The 24,060-nt window shown below is 38.4% G+C and overlaps 1 protein-coding gene across 1 annotated transcript in view; it reads right to left on the bottom strand.

Annotated features, from left to right (window-relative positions):
* Positions 1-254: 254 nt before the first annotated feature.
* Positions 255-24,060, bottom strand: part of ZBTB41 (zinc finger and BTB domain containing 41) — a 29,492-nt gene continuing 5,686 nt past the window's right edge. Inside the window, exons 2-10 of the mRNA XM_068986542.1 lie at positions 18,981-19,188; positions 18,227-18,296; positions 15,266-15,413; positions 12,704-12,833; positions 9,352-9,447; positions 7,911-8,017; positions 6,346-6,451; positions 5,263-5,351; positions 255-910 (exon numbers count right to left, since the gene is read on the bottom strand). Of these exons, the coding sequence (XP_068842643.1) occupies positions 255-910; positions 5,263-5,351; positions 6,346-6,451; positions 7,911-8,017; positions 9,352-9,447; positions 12,704-12,833; positions 15,266-15,413; positions 18,227-18,296; positions 18,981-19,188 (1,610 nt within the window). The remainder of the gene's footprint in view (positions 911-5,262; positions 5,352-6,345; positions 6,452-7,910; positions 8,018-9,351; positions 9,448-12,703; positions 12,834-15,265; positions 15,414-18,226; positions 18,297-18,980; positions 19,189-24,060) is intronic.

Raw genomic sequence — 24,060 nt, forward strand, 5'->3', positions numbered from 1 at the left:
TTAGCACTAAATAATCTTTAAAAAAAAAATCACAAAATGTCTATTTCAAATATTATATACCTCAAAATGGGTCCAAATATTCAAATATGTTCAGTAAACAGAGATACATATTTTTTTGATTGGAAAAGCATCCGAGGACTTGAGAAACTATACAGAAAATGAAAAAATAGCAGCCCCACTAATTTAAAAGCCATCAGCACTAGGCTACCATTGTGCATAGCCACTGAAGAAGTCTGTGGAATGTTTAGATTTGCTCACGAATGATGCTCACTGTTAGATATGTTTTGTACAGCAGTGGTGGTATCAAGGCCCAGTAACGTTCCAAGGTAAGACTGTTCTCTAGGATCGAGCATCTGTTCGGGTCGGACTGGGTGAACTATATTTGCAGGCTGAGGAGTAAGCGTGTATTTCTCCAGAAAAGCTAGGTCAGCGGCTCGAGGGTAATCCGCAGCCGGCGGCTGTGGCGACAAGATCTCGTGAGCGGGGGGCGGGAGGGTGGTGGTGTGGCGCACCAGGTCACCCTGCGTGTCAGGCATCTGCACCGGGACCAGCGTCACCGGGACACACACTTCGGCAGACACGTTCTGTAGCATGGTCTTGGCTTCCGACTGGTAGACTTTGGGCTGGTCCATGTATTGTTTTGTTTCTGTTTGAAAGATCTTATCATCAGATGAGTACTCTATCGGCAAGGACACGAGTTTTTCCTCAGAAGCACTGAGAGGGTCATCGGGAGACTTTATGCCGTGAACGTGGTCAATGTGGTATTTCAGCTTGTCCTTCCGTTTAAATGTTGCATTACAGTGCTGACAGTTGAAAGGCCGGGCATCAGAATGAATGACCAGGTGTTTTGTTAAAGTTTTCTTAATTCTAAAAGATTGATTGCAAATTTGACACTTGTATGGTTTTTCACCTGTTTGAACACAAATGAAATTAACTGTAAAATACATTCAGTTAAGACAATAAGATTAAGTAAGCAGTAAATTTTCCACGTGAATACTTACAAGAACTTAATAAAAGCAAGTAATATATGCTATCACAAAGTGGAGACAGTATAATAACTGGTAAAGAGAAAAAGAGAATGAACTCAAACATCAGAACGATCTGGGTTTGAATTCTAGGTGTACCACTTACCAGGCAAACCTGGAGCAAACTCCCCAACTTCTAAGCACAATTTCCTCACCTGTTAATAGTACCTGCCTCACAGACTGGTGAAAGGACTGAATGAGAAAAGTAAATAATAGTGCTTAGCATTACCCTGGCACACGGTGAGTACCTGATAAACTCATGCTATTTGTTACTACGGCTTGCTCTCACTATAGCCCCTAAAGTAAAGCTAGAGCATTTGGTTTCTTCCCATCAAGAAGCATGAAAAACTAAAACAGCAACTCTGACTAAGCTGGGGCTTTGGACTGGAACAGAAGTAGTAATACTGGTGTCTACAGCCCGAGATTAAAATAAGGAGAGTTGATCAGGATCAAGAATAAGGAAGCCAGTTTTTGGCTGTGCCTGAGTCAGGTTCTCACACTGTAGCTTTTGTTTCTTCCTATTAACAGTATAAATTCCTAACGTAGCCAGGACGGTGGTTAATCCCCGCAGGAATGATTTTGTTACCTTATATGGAGAGAGGGACTTTGAAGATATGATTAAGCTTAAAGACCCTGATGTGGGGAGATTAACCAGGTAGGCCTAAAATCACATAGATTTTTAAAAGTGGTGATAACTGAAGATGAAGGGGTCGGACAGCTGTGACAAGAGGACTCAAACCCACACTGCTGCTTCTGAAAACGGAAGGAGGAGGCCGGGACTCAGGAAATGTGGCAGCCTATGGAAGCCGAGATCTCAGTTTACGACTAGTTACAAAACTAGAACCTCAGTCCTATACCTGAAAGTCAATAAATAATCCAACCGAGTGGGAACAGACTCTTCCCTAGCGACTCCAGAAAGAAATGGAGCCCTACTAACATTGACATTTTTAGCTTGGGTCATTCTTCTCACCTTATAGAGCTGTAACATCATAAGCTTGTACTGGAAGCCACTTGCATGAGAGAGATACACAAGACAAAGCGAACAGTCTAATATACATATAACTGGCATCCCAGACAGAAAACAGAGTATAGGTCAGAAGCAGAAGTTGAAAGAAAAAATGGCTGACAATCTTACTAAACGAAAGGCATCAAGTCACAGATGCAGTAAGTTCTATATATCTCAAACAATATTAATACAAAAGAGGAAAAAAAAAGCATATCTGGGCACACTGTAAAAAACTATCAAAAATAAAAGAAAAATCTTAAGCAGCCAATTAAAAAGAAATTCCTTTTAAATGAGTAACAATAAGACTGACAGTATATTTTTCAACAAAAACTGGAGAAAGTCAAAGAGGGAAAAATGACATTTAAAATACTGAAAGAAAAATAACCACTAACATAAATTCTACAGTCAGCCACATGTTCTCCATAAAGTAAAATAAAAACAGTTTCAGATAATCAAAACCTAAGAGAATTTGGTGCCAGCAGATATGCACAAAAGGGAATTCTTCATGCAGAAAGAATATGATTCCAGGTCGAAGAATGGTAATGCAGGAAGGAATGAAGAGTAAAAATGAATAAATAATACAAGTTATTTAAAACAAAATAACAAAATAATGTCTTATGTCATTTAAAGTATATGTAAAATTAAAACACACAGTGCATAAAGGGTGAGAGAGATGAGGTGTCGTAAGGTCTCTGAATTGTCTGAAAAGGGATGATGAGCTGACCTGAGATAGAGTCTAATCATTTAAGAACACACAGTGTGATCCACAGGGTGACTACTAAAAGAATACTGAAAGAATACACAGTTAGCAACTAAACAAGGGGAAACTGGGTAATAAAATACTTCACAACTGCAAGGAAGTGAAGACAGGGGACAAGCAGCACAGCGACATTCTGGGAGCGAGGCCTCCGTGGAATGCGGCCACGCTCCTTCCATTCATGCCGTGCCTACGGCTGCTTCCATGTTGCCATGGAGAGTTGCATGCTTGTGACCTGGACTGCTGGGCCCACAAAACCGTTAATGTTTACTGTCTGCTGCTGCCGCTACCGCTGAGTTGCTTCAGTCATGTCCCACTCTGCGACCCCATAGGCGGCAGCCCACCAGGCTCCCCCGTCCCTGGATTCTCCAGGCAAGAACACTGGAGTGGGTTGCCATTTCCTTCTCCAATGCAAGAAAGCGAAAAGTGAAAGTGAAGTCACCCAGTCATGTCCGACCCTCAGTGACCCCATGGACTGCAGCCCACCAGCTCCTCTGTCCACGGGATTTTCCAGGCAAGAGCACTGGAGTGGGGTGCCATTGCCTTCTCCAATGTTTACTCTCCAGTACTTTACCAAAAAAGTAGGTTGACCTCTGCTTCAAATAATTCCTCCATCTCATTCCATAACTGCCATAAGTGTTGTCTTAATCTGTAACAGAGCTCATTTCCCCAGTTTTCCATGGGCAGAGGGACTTGTCCCTAATTCTAATTGTGACATATCCAGAGATGAGAATTCTAAAATCACTGGTTACCAATTAATTACTACAAATTAATGTTTTAAAAAAACTTAATGCAGTTATAAAGCCAGCCCTTAATAACTTTCTCCTCTAGGTAATTCCTATAGTTTTACAATTCTTAAATCATCAGTGGTTTCAAATTAAGTTTTAACTATCTCCTACAAATCATGAGTTTATTCTTAACTAGCATTGAGAATAGTATTAATATAATTTCCTCATTTCTTACTCCTATTTATGTGGCCCCCAAATTAGGACTTCTTCATTTTCAGGGAGATGCGCTTTTATGTTTAACACAGTTACTGTATCAGTAACAAATTCTTTTTCTATTTTAATTTTTAAAAAATATTTGGCCATGCCAAGTCTTAGCTGCAGCATGGGGGCTCCTAGTTGTGGCATGCAGGACCCAGTTCGCTGACCAGGGATTGAACTCAGGCCCCCTGCATGGGGACTACTGAACCACCAGCCCACCAGGGAATTCCTAGTAATAGATTTTTTACTGTAATTCTATGCTGTTGAAATTGCCCAAATTCAGTTATTTCCAATTCTCATTAAATATGAGAAATATAAAATAAATTCATTTCCCTTCCAGAACAGCAGCTTGACAAATTCCTAACTAAATATAAAGCAAACAGCCATAAATGTATTAATAGCTTTCTTTCTTAAAAAGAAGGAAAAGAAATATAGCACTACGTCGTGTCCAACTCTTGCAATCCCATGAACTGCAGCCCACTAGGCTCCTTGATCCATGGGATTCTCCAGGCAAGAACACTAGAGTGGGTTGCCATTTCCTTCTCCAAGGAATCTTCCTGACTCAGGAATAGAACCCAGGTCTCCCACATTGCAGGCAGATACTGTACCGACTATGTGAGAAGCCCAAAAAGAAGGAAAGAAAGCTTTAAAAATTATTAATTTACATGAGAAGTAAAACAAGAACTATGACAACATATAGGAAAAAATCCAACAATCTATGTTTCAAAATATGGTAGAATTGCCAAAGGAAAAAAAGGAAAGATTTAGAAAATGGTAAGTCCTAGAAAGGGCTTCCCTGATAGCTCAGTTGGTAAAGAACCTGTCTGCAATGCAAGAGACCCCAGTTCGATTCCTGGGTCAGGAAGATCTCCTGGAGAAGGGAACAGCTACCCACTCCAGTATTCTGGCCTGGAGAATTCCATGGACTGTATAGTTCATGGGGTTGCAAAAAGTTGGACATGACTGAGTGACCTTCACTTTCAAGTCCTAGAAAGCAGCTGAAGTGAATCATTCTACTACAACTACCTACACATCACAACTAAATATGTAAAAAGGAAAACCATACAATGGTTGACTTGATAAGCAACAGCAAGGTCATATCTGAATTACTCTTTTAAAAGATAAGGAAATAAAATAAATGTCTTCATAGAGCCATGCAGATATAGAGGAACCATAAACAACCAGGAAAGGAGAAAATGGGAACTGAAAGTTAAATAAATTCTCTATGGAAAAAATTTTCCCCAAATTCTACAAAATGATATTCAAAAGTACTGAAGCTTACATAATATGGAACAGAATGATCAGACTAATGTCCATTCACGACACCAATTTTAATAAGCAAAAATTTTACTGGCAGGAAAAAAACCAATTTCACCAAGAACAACAAAGTATAAACATCCATTTATCACTTCTGAATAATTACACTATATATATATATATATATATAATATATAAATAAATATATATAAAATACCCGTTAGGTTTTACCTGAATGTGTCCGAAAATGCATTTCCAGACTTGATTTGCCTTTAAAAATTTTCTTACAAACATCACATTGATGAAAGGTTGCTTTATATCTAAGAAAAGAAAAAGATTTGAGTGTTTTAATAGTGAAAATAAGTTATAACTTCATACATAACTGTCTCATTATTAAAGCAGAGAATGCCAAATGAACATGGAAATACTTTCTATGCATCAACCTTAACTCTGGTTCTTCCTTCTCCAGTTATACTCGACAAATAAATCTATAAAAAAGATGTCTTTCGATTTTCAACTTTAAACTACTTTAAGCTTTAAATCATCAAACTTTTATATATTATTTTCTACTTAAAAATGAGAAGGAAAAGTTATAGGGACCAAAAAAAAAAATCAATGAGATGGGTAAGCGGGGGTTAACTACAAAAGTGCACCGTGGAAATGATCCCAAGGCTCCACTCTAGATCCACTCCCAGCAGCCCTTGCAGAACGTGTAAGAGACAAATTCTGGTTCCATGATTATCTAGGTCAGCATTACACTAAGTTTCCTGACACCTTAGACCATTTGCTCCAAATACCTACTCCAAGAACATGAATTCTTAGAACATCTCATACTCACACAATCCAAGTTATTAAGCCTGGATATCTAAACTGTATTAAAAAGTTGATGTTCAAAGACAGTACATACCTCCTTCCAATAAAGTATCATTTATCAGCGTCATTAAAGGAATCTAAATTCTGACATTTTCCAATAATTGCTGTCATATTAAGTACAAAATGTAGGCAGTATGTTCATTTATATTTAGCTCTCCAAGAGCTACTGCAACCAAATATAAATGAAGTTCCCAAAAAATGCCACAATTTTATATTAGTCACTCACGTCAATGTCTACCATCTCCCAGTGTTTGAATCAACTGAAATCAAGTATGAAAAATTATGCTACATTCAATTCCTTTACATCTGCAAAGAAGCTAGATAAGCTGGAGAAAGGTCACTGATTAACCCATCCTCAATTAAATAAACTATGAGACAACTTTTCTCCAACCTAGCTTTATCCAAGGTGATGATGATGAGAAACTTGGCCTTTTCACTTACTTTTGCCACACCTTCTCTCCAAGGTGTACACTTTTATAATGAACAGTGAGATGATCCCTACGGCCAAAGCACTTTCCACATTCTTCACACTGATGAGCCTTCTCACCTTAAAGACCCAAATACTTTTGTTATAATAGGCATGCCAATCTTTTTTACCCCCAGAAACAAATTATCCAGCAGTTAAGACACCGTGGCAGAAAACAGATACCAGAAAGGTAAAGCCACCCTTTATCTGGGCTGTTTGCCTTTAATTAATACTCAAATTTATCTTTCTTCAGTGACTCTGTACTTATTTTTAGGAATGTGAATCCTCCTCCCCAGTTGGAGAAGGAATCGGTAGCCTTTCACTGCAGACTTCAAATCTTGACTTTCAGTGTAACAGGGTGAGATAATGAAAGGACTTCACAACTCAGAATTTTTTTTTTTTTTAGGAATATGTAAGTCTGGATATCAAACACCTCAAATGAATATACAATGAATCCAGATGAGGCTGTCTTATTGTTTATAAAAAAGGACCTGAACATTTTCAGATCTTTATACTTTACTTTTAAAGATTTTTCATCTGTGGGGATTTCTTACATTTGCAATGAGCCAAAATACAAATATAAAGGAAAGTTCTAGATGAGTCCATTTGTCACCTCTATTCTTATGTTCAGTTACAAAGGCCTGCTCTTTAAAAATCAGTCTCATTACCCGTGTACAATCAAACCACGTGACTTCTAGAATCAGAAATTTAGAAATGTCCTCATGAAAATGGAAATGCACAGTGCCAATGAAAAAGTCATCAGACCTTTAGCGCCTATTAACACTGGTGATAACAACTGCAGCCTGCCTCACTGGGATCATTCAAGAAAACGCTACATCTGCTGCACACTGTTCATTTAAATTATGGTTAAAATAATAATAATAATCACCTGTTCTACTGGGCTCAGAGAGATGGCTCTTTCTCATCATTGTGCTCATAAAGGTGGCTCTCTTAGCACTTCCTGAACATCAATCTGAGAGGAAAATATGAAAGAAATCCCCAGAGTATAAAAATTATAAATACAGAATAAAGATCTGAAACTGATCAGGATTATTAAGGTGCTCTTCTAAAGATATGGTTTCAAAACTTCACTAGTTTATGTACTAACACCCCAATTACAACGATCCTCTTGAGGGATCTAAGTTTTGCTAGCTTCTTTCAAATCCAATTAAAATGAGAAATATAATCTTGATGTCTTTATTCAAAAAAGTGCCAATGGTAATAACTTCACATACCCACATAATATGCAAAATGCAAATTTGAGAATCTGATTGAAACAAATTTTAAAAGTCAGTTTGTGATCATAAAGGGTAACCAAGTGATTAAAATTACAGAGATCAAAAAACCGTGTCACAAAATTATGTCTCTTTTTAAAAGAAATACTTAGAAAAGCTTAAAAAGATGCTTTTTAAAAAAAACTTTTAAAATCCGTATTGTTTACCAAGGGGTGACCAAATATACCAGCTATTTAAATTATAGCCAGCAAGTCATGGTGTGGTTTTTCAGGTGCTCTGGAAAATCGTTACAAAATGCGCCTCACCTGAGTGTATCTTCTTGTGCTTCGTAAGGTGATCATGACGAATGAAGGTTTTCCCACATTCATCACACTCGTATCTTTTATCATCATGATGTACTCGTAAGTGAAGTCTATAAAGAAAAAAAAAAATAAATGAAGCCCACTGACACCGGTGACAATGGGTGAAAGAGGAAAACTCGATTAGCTTTCAGTAACGCGAGCTGGGCTGCTACTCATGCTCGCTCACCACTGTCTGCTCCATCACTGACTTCTAGGGGCCTTCCCGCTTCACACCTGACTCCAGGGCTCCCACTCAGCTGGTGTGGGCAGCACTTCGACCTCTGCACAGACTCCACTACCTCTGGATGGCATTCCTTCCTGACATGAGGCTCCTAACCTGCTTCTGGGAACCTACCGGACGTCTAGAGGTGTCAGCTGGTGTTGCAGGACTGACTGGGGTGGAATCAGGATCGACAAACGAGGTAAGCGCACAAGCGACAGGTGCGTGGTGACACAAATCACTAAGAATCAGTCCTATTTTGGGCAGCTGACACCGCTCACACACTGACCACTGAGACCTTAGCAAAGCCGACAAAGAATCAACTTTCTGACAGCCACACTTCACTCCTTTCCTTCACACCAACCAAATAAAGTGTGGCTCACTTTATAATCACCTAGAAACAGATTATAAAAGGGTATCATAAATAACAGATTATTAGAATTCATTTAACTTGAGCTATTTTTATCCCCACAATATTCCATCTGTATACATCCTAGTGAAATGAATAGCCTTTCCATTCAAGTTGTCAAAACAGGTGTTGATTCTGCTATGACTAAAATCAGTAAAATCACCATTCTGTTTAAACTTAAAAACTGGAAATAGTGTAAAAACTAAAATCCTGAGAACACTGATAAGATTTTAAATTGTATACATATTTCACAATAAGTAGTCATCTATTATTTATTCATTTAAAAACAACTTTTCATAAATTGCAAAGGTAGTCAGCATTCAGCTGTAAAAATAATCACTTAAGTTACAACTTATTTTCAGAAAACTTTCTAAAATTGAGAATCCTCTAGTTTTCAATTTTGTCATATTTTTGTAACAAAAACATTCTTTGACAATTAGGACTGAAAAAATACACCAACTTTAGAACACCAGAGTTTTCATGAATTTTGATTCAAAGAAAAGTAATGAAATATTTAAATAAAAATGACAGTACAGCATTACTCTTAGTGATGAAGAAACATATTAACATATTCTATACCACAGAATTAAGAAAATATTAAAAGGCATAAAGAAGAGGCAAAAGTCTATAAACTTTTCTGCACAGCTTTGCTTCATCACAAATGTTAAGACATGTTTTAATTCATCAAACAACTAAAACAATGTTAAGAAAAGAGAGTATAAAATGGCGATAGAATTTTATCTTACTTAATATAGGGGAAAAATGGCTTGACCTACCTGTATGAGCTTCCATGACGAAAACTTTGTCCACAGATACTACAGAGGTGAGGCTTTTCTCCACTATGGATTCTCAAATGTTCTTTCAAAGTAGTTCTGTATTAAAAAAAAAAAAAAAAGTATACACACATGTATATACAGCTATGGGTTTTTTTAATGCCAACCTAATACAGAAATACATATTTAATACATAAACACAGATTTATAGAAAGCTTACTAGAAAGTTGTTGAAGCTACCATAATGTCAACTGTTCCCCTTCTCCAACATTTCCACTTCTTACTGGATTAGTTGCACCAGTATACAAACATGTTTATTATGTCTCTCTTCTTAAAAAAAGCAAATAATTTAGCTCTGGCCTCCTTTGCTAGTGGTTTGCTAGGACTGGAAAAGGTCAGTTTTCATTCCAATCCCAAAGAAAGGCAATGCCAAAGAATGCTCAAACTACCCCACAATTGCACTCATCTCACACGCTAGTAAAGTAATGCTTAAAATTCTCCAAGCCAGGCTTCAGCAATACATGAACCGTGAAATTCCAGAAGTTCAAGCTAGTTTTAGAAAAGGCAGAGGAACTAGAGATCAAACTGCCAACATCCGCTGGATCATCGAAAAAGCAAGAGAGTTCCAGAAAAACATCTATTTCTGTTTTATTGACTATGCCAAAGCCTTTGACTGTGTGGATCACAATAAACTGTGGGAAATTCTTAAAGAGATGGGAATACCAGAACACCTGACCTGCCTCTTGAAAACCTGTATGCAGATCAGGAAGCAACAATTAGAACTGGACATGGAACAACAGACTGCTTCCAAATAGGAAAAGGAGTACATTAAGGCTGTATTTTGTCACCCTGCTTATTTAACTTAGATGCAGAGTACATCATGAGAAATGCTGAGCTGGAAGAAGCACAAGCTGGAATCAAGATTGCCGGGAGAAATATCAATAACCTCAGATATGCAGATGACACCACCCTCATGGCAGAAAGTGAAGAAGAACTAAAGAGCCTCTTGATGAAAGTCAAAGAGGAGAGTGAAAAACTTGGCTTAAAGCTTAACATTCAGAAAACTAAGATCATGGCATCTGGTCCCATCATTTCATAGGAAATAGATGGGGAAACAGTGTCAGACTTTATTTTTCTGGGCTCCAAAATCACTGCAGATGGTGATCGCAACCATGAAATTAAAAGACGCTTACTCCTTGGAAGGAACGTTATGACCAAACTAGACAGCATATTAAAAAGCAGAGACATTACTTTGACAACAAATGTCCGTCTAGTCAAGGCTATGGTTTTTCCAGTGGTCATTTATGGATGTGAGAGTTGGACTATAAAGAAAGCTGAGTGCCAAACAAAGAATTGGTGCTTTTGAACTGTGGTGTTGGAGAAGACTCTTGAGAGTCCCTTGGACTGCAAGGAGATCCAGCCAGTCCATCCTAAAGGATATCAGTCCTGGGTGTTCATTGGAAGGACTGATGTTGAAGCTGAAACTCCAATACCTTGGCCACCTGATGCGAACAGCTGACTCATTTGAAAAGACCCTGCTGGGAAAGATTGAGGGCAGGAGGAGAAGGGGACAACAGAGGGTGAGATGGTTGGATGGCATCACTGACTTGATGGACATGGGTATGAGTGGACTCCAGGGGTTAGTGATGGACAGGGAGGCCTGGTGTGCCGTGGTCCATGGAGTCTCAAAGAGTTGGACACGACTGAGCAACTGAACTGAACTGAAACATCCAAGACATACAAATGAAAGATACTCAATTGTCACTACTGAATTTTAGTGACAAATCAGTAAAACTGATGTAAATTTTAGTGGATAGAGTTTAATAATATATAAGAAACCCAGTTTATCAGTACTATTCCTTTCCAATGTGCTCACAACTTATTAAAGTAATGTTTTAAGCCAAAGAAAACTTCACAGATACTTGCAATTTCCAGATGGCAATGGTAAACGGGGAAACCATGTAAAGGCTATTAATTGTTGCTAGTCCTAAATCCTCCAGCCTTACCGACTGTGGACGGATCACCTCCTACAGTTCTAATATTCGGAGATTTCCCACATACATAAAATAAAGGCTGAGGAAGGGCAGACAAAGTTATTTTGAGGGGAAAGAAAGGAAAGCACAGTACATCTGACCATGGCGGGCTTCTGTCACTACCACCTGGTTTTATTTCGGCCCCACGTCCAGTGGGCATGAAGGTGAATGTGACCTAAAGGCAGATCTCCACCAGTAGGCGGTCTCCTCCACCAGGCCCACCAACACCAGGAAAACTATTCCCAGACCCTAACAAGTAAAAAGATGGAAAGGCTGTTTTCCTTTTCAGTTTGTTTGATTTTTTTACAGAAAGACCTTTAAGGGAAAAAATGATTTATACTGTATAAGATATACTTTATATTTTACTAATCAGGTAAATACAAGTTTTCATATAAATATAGCAGACTGATTTTTCTGCCGTTGTACCCATTTGCTCTTTTAGGAAAGTGTCACTTCAGTTGTACTGAAGCATACTAATACGCACACACTGTCTAAAGAGTGCTGTGTGCAGGATGAGACAGAGAACACTCCCGTCACTGACAACACTTCCACGTGGTCTCCTGGGTCTGCTCCTCCGCTTGTGCCTCTCTTGGAAACAGCCATTTAGGGCAGGGCCCCCTTTCTTTGTCTTACTGCCTGTGCAGCGCACGTCGCTAGGCAGCACACTGTGCTGTGCCGTATCTGGGGCTCACAGCCGTGTGTCCGACTGCATGACTCCACACAGCCATCTGCCACTGCGGGGGGTGGCTGTCCAGCACAGGCCTGGTGGGCGACAGAGGAGAACCCACTGCTCTAACTTCCCTTGCAGAGCAGCCTTACTCCGCCTGCCAGTCACCCTGGTTCCAGGGCATCTGGGCCTGCCAGTTCCCGCACCTTCTGTGGACTCTGCAAGGAGTCGAGGCTCTCCATTTCTCCATTACCACTCTGGGATCTGTCCTCCTCAGACCTGCTAGGTCAGTTCCCACCGATACTGCTTTTGAGCTTCCAAACCTGGGCTGCTCTTGTGGCTTTCCTGTCTTGCTGTCTTTGTTGCTTATGTCTTCAAAATGAATGAATGAATGAACAAACAACCTTTAATGAATATTTACTGGGGTTTCAGAAAGAGACAAAATGATGTCTCTGTTAAATCCACCATCTAAATTTGAAAATCCTGACCTCATATTACCTTCCATAACATTTTATGTAATTTCTTTTATACTTAAGTTTCATACTAAAGCATGATTCAAGTATCTTATTTTACCTTAAACATTATAAAATATATTCATTGATTATTTCTACATTACAGTACCGGGATTTTTCTGGGTATTTAGATAATTCCTCACCTTTCTCGTACTGATTTTCCACAGATAAAGCAAGTCCATTTTCTCTTTCCACCATGGGTACACTCTATATGGCGTTTCAAATTTCCAGTGTCATTAAACTGGCGACCACATATATCACACGGGAAAGGACCTACAAAGGAAGAATTAGTGTGCATATAATGTTTATGAACAGATACTAAGTTAAATTTAATACACGCTATAAATTCACACCTCCCACTGCTACTGCCCATATCATAACACAACCACTTATCTGTTTACAGTTATCTTTTTCCTTCCAGACTGTTTAGCCCTAGCAGACAGGGCACATCTCTACATCTCCAGAGCTGAGTACGGCACCAGGCATCTGGTAGAATAAATGCTGAATAAACCAATGGGTTCATAAACTGAAATGGCCAACTCCTAGCTTGAAATCAGACTGAATCAAAGTAAAAAATGCTACCTACCAAAGTTTGGGGTTGGCGGGGGGTGGAAAGAGGTAATAAGAAACTTTCAAAGGATAAACAGAGGACTTAAGAGAGCTCATGGTTTGGAAATAGACTGTTGCTCCTTATAACCAAAAAAATGTAATGATAATTGTCTAGACTGAAAATACTGTGGCACGTTTCTGTTTAGTCTTACAAAAATTAAACACAAATTTCTTATAGTAATATTGACCTTTAACTGGATTCAAAATGTCACCATGATTTTACCAAATAAATGACTGGAGAGAAGACAGAATTCTACTGAAGGGCAAACCAAAAGGTAGACAAAGGATGTTGAAAAAGAAGTATGGCGTGCTTGCTATGCCCTGCCCACTGAACACCACCCTGAAGAATCTGCAGTTTCAACCAAATCCAGATAGAAAATATTTGAAAACAATTCCATCAAGTTCCAAAGAGCAAAACTTGAATTTTCCAGGCCCTGGCAACCATTTACATAGCATCTACATTGTACTTTGTTGTTGTTTACATGCTAAGTCATGTCAGACTCTTTTATGACCCCAAGAACTGTAGCCTGCCAGGCTCCTCTAACCATGCAGTTTCCCCAGGCAAGAATACCAGCATGGGTCACCATTTCCTTCTCCAAGGTATCTTCCTGACCCAGGGATCAAACCTGGGTATCCTGCTTGGCAGGCAGATTCTTTACCAATGAGCTACCAGGGAAACCCACATTGTATTTACAACTATGTGAATACCATTTACATTGTATTAGGTATTGTTTAAGTAATCAAAAGATGATTTAAAGTATGCAGGGGGATTTGCACATTATATGCAAACATTACCCCATTTTATAGGAGGGACTTGGGCATCCTCAGATTTGGGTGTCTGGGGAGGTCTTGGAACCAACCCCCACGGATCCTGAGGGGCAACTGTATTCCTCACTGTGCACATAGAGCCTTGAAAATATCTGAAGACAGCTCTTCTGTCTCCCTTTCCCAAACAGCATATTTCAAGGTCCTTCAAAAGTTTTTCAGATGACATGATCTTCAGGCCCTGCTGCTGCTGCTAAGTCGCTTCAGTTGTGTCTGACTCTGTGCAACCCCATGGACTGCAGCCCACCAGGCTCCTCCGTCCATTGGATTTTCCAGGCAACAGTACTGTGGTGGGGTGCCATTGGCTTCCCCACTTAAAGCCCTATGTTGCCGTAATTACCCACCTCTGGAATATATGTCAATACCCATCCTGAATGTGGTATCCATAAATGAATGCAATGTTCCAGATCAATTTAAAATCAGTGAGATGATGACCTTCCTAATTCTGAACAATACGTTTTCATTAATGTAGTTTAAAACTACAGTTGCTTTTGTCAGTCATATGACATTACTGGTTCAGACAGTATCTAAAAAGCCTCTGCTATTAATAAGCCCATCTGAAAACTGAGGCCTTTGGATTCTGTACCATTTTACAGCTCTGCAACTCCCAATGACTAGAAGTACATTCCCATATGTACAACTTTGTATTTATTGATAATTAATTTTAAGTTAATTTGTTTTAACTTTTTTGACAGCGGATTTTTTTTTTTTACATTTTTAGTTTCTGCTACCACTCCCCCTGCGAGCTTTATTTCATGTTGCATATTGATAAAACATGAAGTATATTATCTTTTATCCAAGTTGTCAATAAAAACAGTGAACAGCACAGGGAACAGGCTACTTGGATGATGATAATTCATTACTGGGATTAAACTGTCGTAAATGTACCTATCTGGAACACAAGTCTCCACTGCGGCCACAAGCAGGAGGCAGAGAACTCAGCAAGCACAGCAGTGCATTCCAAGTACGCCAAGTTTACTGCACTCTCTGAGAAATGAGGTTTTTCTAAAACAAACAGACAAAAATGCCTACCAAACCTATCCAACAGGCACTCACAAACCTATCCAACAATCAACTGTAAATAAATGCAGTTCTGACCACGAACACACGTGCCACCAAAAAACAAAGCAAACCCAGTGTTTACTCATCTCCAAGAACCCTGCCCCACTCACACGAGCTCCTCTCCTAAGTGGTCCCACAGCAGCAGTCTCCCCAGCACGATGTGCTCACCAACAGTGGCTGTGATGGTCCTAGAAAAGTAATTTGCTTACCCAGATGGAACTTTTCTTGATGTTTCAACCGTGCAAATCGTGATTTGAAATGTTCTTCACAATAGGTGCACTTAAAAGGTTTGTCTTGAGAATGGAGAATCATATGTTCCTCCAAGTGTGGTCTTCGAGTAAAAGATTTCTTACAAATCTAAAGGAAAATGCACATAAAGTATGAGGGAACGTGAATCTAAAATAAAAATATAAAGCTTTGATGAGGAATAAACATATAAATTCAAGTAGTCAGGAATTTCTCCCAAAAGAAAAAACTTACCAAAAGTATAATCAACTGACTGTACAGAAAAAAAAGAAGCCTTGAGAAATGAGCGTGCTGTGCTTAGTCGCTCAGTCCTGTCACAACTCCTTGCAACCCCATGGACTACAGCCCGCCAGACTCCTCTGTCCATGAGGATTCTCCAGGCAACAATACTGGAGTGGGCTACCGTGCCCTCCTCCAGGGGATCTTCCCGACCCAGGGTCTGAATGAACCCAGGGCTCCACACTGCAGGCAGATTCTTCACCGATGGAGCCACCAGGGAAGCCCCGGAGGAATTTCAGCAAGAAGTTGTTTTAAACTAGCACTAAAGGTCGGCTAATTCCAACATCTTCCATGTCCAATAGGCTGATTACTCAGATTATACAGTCATCTTAATCCTGGTCAACATTTCTAAATCCATTAAATGTATATTTGAAAACTAATTATATGTCATACTAGCCATATATTTGATTAGGAATTGGAGTAAAAAAACCTCAGAAAAAATACTTGAAAGTTTATCTCTTAAAAGTGGTCAGAAAGAATAGACACAACTTTTTAAAAAATCTGGTAGACACCAAATTTAGAAAGTGGGGGCGGGGGCGGAGACAGGCTGCTGTAGTAACAAGACATGCACTATATGCCAGATGTAACAACACGGCATGCACTCTACACCAGGCGCAAAGCTAAGCGAGTCGTGGATTATTCTACTTAATTCTCACAACAAATCTAGGAGGCAGATACAGTTATTATCATTTTACACGTGAGAATGATAAAACTTAATAAGGTAAGGAAACCACTAAGACCCAAATAATTAACCTCAATTCCTAGAAGCTGAGATTAGAGAAATGGTGAGAATGCGGTCATACACATAAACTGAGGCCTTGGAGTAAAGACAAAATGACAGCTGGTGACTCATTTAAACAGTATTTACCTAAATAATGAAAAACTACTTTAGGGGGTGAAAGTAAAAGTGAAAGAGGAGAGTGAAAAACTTGGCTTAAAACTCAACATTCAGAAAACGAAGATCACAGCATCTGGTCCCAATACTTCATGGGAAATAGATGGGGAAACAGTGGAAACAGTGTCAGACTTTATTTTGGGGGGCTCTAAAAATCACTGTAGATGGTGACTGCAGCCATGAAATTAAAAAATGCTTACTCCTCGAAAGAAAAGTTATGACCAACCTAGATACCATATTGAAAAGCAGAGACATTACTTTGCCAACAAAGGTACATCTAGTCAAGGCTATGGTTTTTCCAGTGGTCATGTATGGATATGAGAGTTGGACTGTGAAGAAAGCTGAGCACCGAGGAATTGATGCTTTTGAACTGTGGTGTTGGAGAAGACTCTTCAGAGTCCCTTGGACTGCAAGGAGGTCCAACCAGTCCATTCTGAAGGAGATCAGCTCTGGGATTTCTTTGGAAGGAATGATGCTAAAGCTGAAACTCCAGTACTTTGGCCACCTCATGCGAAGAGTTGACTCATTGGAAAAGACTCTGATGCTGGGAGGGATTGGGGGGAGGAGGAGAAGGGGACGACCGAGGATGAGATGGCTGGATGGCATCACGGACTCGATGGGCGTGAGTCTGAGTGAACTCTGGGAGTTGGTGATGGGCAGGGAGGACTGGCGTGCTGCGATTCATGGGGTCGCAAGGAGTCAGACACAACTGAGTGACTGAACTGAACTGACTGACTTTAGTGGGTATAGAAGAATAAAAGGAGAAGGACATGGCAACCCACTCTAGTGTTCTTGCCTGGAGAATCCCAGGGACGGGGGAGCCTGGTGGGCTGCCATCTATGGGGTCGCACAGAGTTGGACACGACTGAAGCAACTTAGCAGCAGTAGCAGCAGCAGCAGCAGAATAAAAAATACCTACAAATTCATTGCTTCTCCTATCATTGTAAAATAGAGACTGATTCCACTCCCCTTAAATCTTCCCTGGCTGGAGTGGCTTGTATGACCAACAGAACATGCTAGAAGTGGTGCTCTGAGACTTCCAAGGTGAGGCTGTAAAAAGCATGATACTGCTCACCTTGGCTTCCTGGAACACTCTTTCCCTCCTGGAGCCCAGGTGCCATGCTAGAAGGAAGCTCAAGCAGCTCCAGGAAGTGGCCCTGGCCAGTGGCCTGGCAGAGCTCCCAGCTGCAGACCAACACCAACCTCCAGCCAGGCGAGTGAGGCACTTTGGGAGCAGCTCCAAACCAGACCAGACGGGACCAGACGGACTACCCACCAGCTGAAAACAACTGAGTGACTTCAGCTGGCACCGCGTGGGACAGAAGAATTACCTAGCGAACTCCTGCCCCATTACTATTACTGACCCACAAAATGATGAGATGAAAGTGAAACAGTAATTTAAGGCCACTAAGTTTTCAGGTGGTTTGACATATAGCCACTGATAATCAGAAGTGGAGGGAAAATTCTAACATTTTGTATTGTATGCAACAGTAATGTCATAATTTATATAGACAACTATAGAAACATGTTATAGTGGTTACAATAAAAATAAAATCTAGGATTTCTATTTTTTAGGTCCATCATCCAAAAAGTAACTCATACCAGGCTTAATTTGTAAAAATATTAGAATAACACTGTATAAAAGATTCTAAAAGTGATATAAGCTAAGTTTATATTACTCTAATTACTTTCACAAAAGTTCACACTACATTTAATTTAGGGTTTTCTACTACAATTTAAAATCTCTTACATCACACTTCCAACTTTCACTCTTAGTCTTCTTAATGGAAATAAATTCCTGTGCATTTTCAGGATGAAATCTACAAGAAAAAAAATTAAAAGACTGTTAGGAAAAGATGATATTAGTTAAGTCAGTACTCTATTTGACATGTTAACAGTTAATTATAAGAATCTAGCAGTGATTCCTTTATTAGAGACAGGCACATCTGAGTATTTTAAGAATCGCTATCATTTTAATATATGAATGTGTGTGCCTAAATTTATGCAGAAATAGTCAAAGTAAAATGTAATCATTTTAAATATATTCTGGAACCTATCTATTCACAGAGAATCTTCAAGGCAACTCACTTGACTTTAGTCCCTAGTTCAGTAAATTTAATTTCTCAGTTAAATATAAATATTCTCTCACAAATTTTTATATACTAAAGACAAAGCTGAGCATGAGGAATAAGTTTTCTGGAGTTGTATAATCACATACATTGAAAATATACTTGTCAAAACCCAAGACACAAAACTAAGGATAATAAAAATGTCGTTTCTTAAATTTCTAGAATATAGATTGTTGTTTTTGTTTCAACCTCAAAAAACTTAATCTCACAAGCATGAACTAATATTTGCTGTTCTTTTCTTAAAAAATTTGTCATCTAGAAAATTTTAAGCAATGAAAGGAGTGGAAACAAGCACTCCATAGGTGTGTTTGGCTCACTACATATTTAAATGAGAAGGCACATTAGAATCTACTATGGAAGCAAGATCATACTTGCCTCTTAACATGCTTGGCTAAAGTCTTCTTGCTTGCATGAAGTTTATTACAGTAAGGGCACTTGTGCTCCTTCTTATGAAATTCTGTTTCATTACTGTGCTTCTTTCTGTGAACAGTTAGGTTAGACTTTGTCGAATAGCGCTGGTGGCAAATATCACACTCAAAGGGCTTCTCACCTGTGTGAACACGTGTGTGGCTCTCATATTTCCCTATGAAGAGACAGAAATGAAAATTAAGCTCAGTACCGTTACTACACAGTGACTGAAATTAGACAGTGGAATAAAATCTCATGATAAACAGTATATTTAATAGACACAAACTGAAAGGAACCTACAGATTAGCAGACTTTTAAAAAAATATCACAAAAGGCAACATAATATATTCTATAGCTCATATATCTTCATCTCTCTTCCCACAGAAGGAAATCTGGAAAGGGTACTACAAATCTAGCATTACTCAACAAAATTTACACTACAGCCCATTCATACAAGACTTCTCCAGCTTATTAAGACATTAGGACACAAGCGCATCACGGGGACTGACTGCATGCTTAACATAAATTTACTAAGGCCCACATACTTAGGTAATAAAGAAAAGTAAGAAAATGACAAAATGAGCGGGTATAATGCAGACACCTGGAGGCATATTAATGTGAGATCTGTATTATATTCTGAATATAATGTCCTAAATTATAGGACCTAACAACCTAAATGTCCATAAACAGATGAATGGATAAAAAAGATGTTGTATGTATATATACGTGTATACACACACCTACACATATATATATAATGGAATATTGCCCATCCATAAAAAATGGTGAAATACTGCCATTTGCAGAAACATGGATGGACCCTGAGATTATCATACTAAGTCAAAGTAAGTCAAATATGACAAAGTCACCTATGACAGGCGAATATAAAAAATAATACAAATAAAGTTATTTACAAACAGAAACAGACTCACACACATTACTAACCTATCATGGAAAATAATTTATATAAAACTGAGTAACTTTGTTGTACACCTGAAGCTAACACAATATTGTAAATCAAATAGAGTTCAATAAAAAAAATTGAAAAAAGAAATTTTAATACAGCTTGTCCAAAAAGAAAAGTGACAATTTAAAAATGAAATAAAAGGACACATTTTGGCTTAATTTTTATTTATATTCCTACTTATGATGGTGGTGATGTGTTTAGTCGCTAAGTTATGTCTGACTCTTTGCAACACCATTGACTGTAGCCCGCCAGGCTCCTCTGTCTGCGGCATTCTCCAGGCTAGAATACTGGAGTGGGGTGCCATTTTCTTCTCCAGGGGATCTTCCGGATCCAGGGATGGAATCTGCGTCTTGTGCACTGGCAGGCAGCTTCTGTACCACTGAGCCACCTTATACTAAAAGCCTTTTACATCATTATTCAGAATATACAATTTCACATTATAGAGGCAGACCAGTATCAATGGTAGGGGCAGAGACCCTGGATCCAGGCACCTGGACATGAATCACAACACTTTAAATTGCAGGCTATGTGACCTTGGACAAGTAACCTTTTTCAAATCTTTCTTATTTGAAAAAATAATAGTGGCATAATGAAAAAGTGCAAAAATAAAAATAGAATGATAGTATTTACTTCAGAGGATTACTGTAATAATAAATCAGCTAATACACATAAGACACTACTGTTTTCTAACCCATTACGAGCTCTATCAGTTAACGCTGGCTATGATTATTATTCTGTAATCAAAGCTGTGACTATGCACATCTAGTAGCATAAAATGGAAATTTTAACTAAGGATACTTTTGAGTGAAAGGCAACAGAAATAAGAAAAAACACCATCAATATGAAGAGCAATTTTCTATGATAAGCTTAGCTTCGCTTTGTCCTGAAAAAATATATATACATAAATTTTTCTTCAGGCGAAAGCTAATAGGCAAATAACATTTCACCCACACACTTTAAAAAAATATGTAAGTCGTACATGTATCATGGAGATTAGATAAAAAACAAAATATTCTAAGGCCATGAGGAAAAAAGATAATCATAATTATTTGTCTACATTCACCAATTTATTACATGCATCTAAATACAATTTTTGGAGTACAATTGCTTTATGAGGTCGTGTCAGTTTCTGCTGTACAGCAGTGTGAATCAGCTGTATGTCTACACCTGTCCCCTCCCTCCTGGACCTCTCCTCCACCATCCCATCCCCCTAGCTCATCACAGAGCACCACGCTGAGCTCCCCGTGCTGCACTGCAGGTCTCCACTGCTATCTAATGTACACATGGGAGTGTATGTATGTCACTTGCCTCGCAAATCCACCCTCCCCTTCCCAGCCACCCCAGGGCCCATAGGTCTGTTCTCTATGTCTGTCTCTATTTCTGCCCTGCAAATAGGTTCATCTGTACCATTTTTCTAGATCCCACACACATGCATTAATATATGTTATTTTTCTCTGACTTACTTCACTCTGTATGACAGACTCTAGGTCCATCCACATCACTCCAAATGACCCAATTTCGCTCCTGTTTACGGCTGAGTAATATTCCACTGTACATATATACCACATCTTCTTTATCTATTCATCTGTTGATGGACATTTAGACACACCATGTTCTTGGATTAGAAGAATCAGTATTGTAAAAATGACCATACTACCCAAAGCAATGTACAGATTCAACACAATCCCTATCAGACTATCAATGGCATTTTTCACAGAACTAGATCAAAAAGTTTTACTTAGTATAGAAACACAAAAGACCCCAAATAGCCAAAGCAATCTTGAGAAAGAAAACCAGAGCAGGAACAATCAGGCTTCCTGACTTCAGACTACATTACAAAGCTAAAGTAATCAAAACAGTATCGTACTGGCACGAAAACAGAAATATAGATGAGTGAAACATGATAGGAAGTCCAGCAACAAAGCCAAGTACCTAAGGTCCCCTAGTCTTTGACAAAGGTGGCAAGAATATACAATGTAGAAAAGGCAGACTCTTCAATAAGTGGTGCTGGAAAAACTGGACATGTAACAGAGAGAAATTAGAACACTTCCTAACACCATACACAAAAATAAACTCAAAATGGATTAAAGACCTAATGCAAGGCCAGACACTGCAAAACTCTTTGAGGAAAACATAGGCAGAACAACACTCTTTGACATAAATCACAGCAAGATCCTTTTTGACCCATCTCCTAGAGTAATGAGAATAAAAAATAAACAAATGGGACTTAATTAAACTTAAATATGATTAAATTTAATAAACACAGAGAGTATTATCTAAAAATTAATTGCACTGCACTTACATAAGAATACTGAAGAAAGGGAACCAAGGTATTTCCCTTAATGTAAGGGGGGAGGATAACATTATAAGCAAAGAAAAACCAAGATAGGATAAAAAATCCACAAGGTATTTAAGCACAGACCATACGATGATCTATGCATCTTTTGCTTCTCTGGTGGCTTTGACAGTAAAGAATCTGCTTATAACACAGGAGACTATGGTTCCATCCCTGGGTCAGGAAGATGTCCTAGACAAGAGAATGGCTACCCATTCCAGTATTCTTGTCTGGAGAATTCCATGAACAGAGAAGCCTTTGTGACCATGGGGTCATAAAGAGTTGGACCCAACTGAGCAACTGAACATACACATACATATTAATATGCATATAGCATAATTATGTATTTCTAACCTTGAACTATCCAAAAAAAGTTGGAAAAGCATGTATTTTTATTATTTTTTGCAGGATATAACCAGAATAATACTGCTATAACATAATTTCTTGGGGGAAGTGTTTTTTGAGTTGATTTTAATCTTTCTCTATTATAATACAGCATGCTTGAATTATCCTCCAATTAAATTAATTAATTTAAAAAAATATAGCATGCTTGTACTGGATTCCAAAATACTTTTTACGCATTTATTGGATACCAGAAAAGGTACAGAATCCAAACATTAGCAATATGTACTAATAACCCACAATTTTAATTTGGCAAAGATAGGGGTCATTTTATGGAATTAAAACAAAAAAGTCTTCCATGATTGTAAAAGTTTTCACGTTTCACATTTTTCATAAGCTTGCTTTTTAAATTATGTAAATAATGAATCAAGAGTATACAGTATGATTTTTAAATTACTAAGTTACAAGTGATTTTCGGAATGGGACTATTTCTACCAGGGGACTGACTGCATACTTAGCACAGTCTCAGAACTGAAAGCTAACTTAACCTCCTACTACTAAAGTCTCCTGATTTTTACCCAAGTGAATGGGAAGAGCAACTTAAAAATCTCACATTATAAGAAAAATCTTCCCCAAACCTTTTATTTTCTATGAAAATACCTCTGTTGGGAAGATGTCAAATTAATAATTAGTAGAATTTCCCTTGTCAAGAAAGTCTTGCTTGCAAATTAAGTTATATGTAGTTGAATAATAAAGCCATTAAGTGGCAGTTAAAGATCAAAACTACTTCTGATTGTTAAACTTCCATTTGCCTACAGACCAGAAGACTTAACACGATTTAACCGCCTAAAAAGAAAACTGTTTTAAAATAAATTCAGTAAAGTCCAAAGACACCTATGAAAATACATAAATTTGAATAATTTACTGTAACAATCAGAATCTCTAAAATAAAAAAAGTTTCTATTATGTCAACTCAAATGTATGCACAGAGGCACTGCAGGAAATGTTATCTGCATGGCTTTGAATTTCTGAACAAGAGACAGCTTCTGAGGGAACGCTGAACCACAAAGTCAGGTAAATGTACAATGAAATCCCACGTTTAAATCAACTGGTAGGGTTGTTGAGGGCAGGGGTTCTCCTCGCATAAACACAGACAACAAATCTCTCTTTCTTTTCTTATTAGGTGGGGGGGAATTCAATAATAATGTATAAATCAAGTGTTTACTTCAAGGTTATCAAATAGTTTCCATCAAAAAAACCCTCAGTGTTCCTTCACAGAATACTAAGTTATGCCCAACCATTCTTGACCTCCAATAGAAAATACATAATATTAAGAAATTTCATCCACAGCATTTTTCTGACTGAATCCCAATGTGAATTATGTTCCAAACTAGGAGATATAG

Source organism: Capricornis sumatraensis, chromosome 14 (genome assembly GCF_032405125.1).
Source record: "Capricornis sumatraensis isolate serow.1 chromosome 14, serow.2, whole genome shotgun sequence".
NCBI classification, from domain to species: domain Eukaryota; kingdom Metazoa; phylum Chordata; class Mammalia; order Artiodactyla; family Bovidae; genus Capricornis; species Capricornis sumatraensis.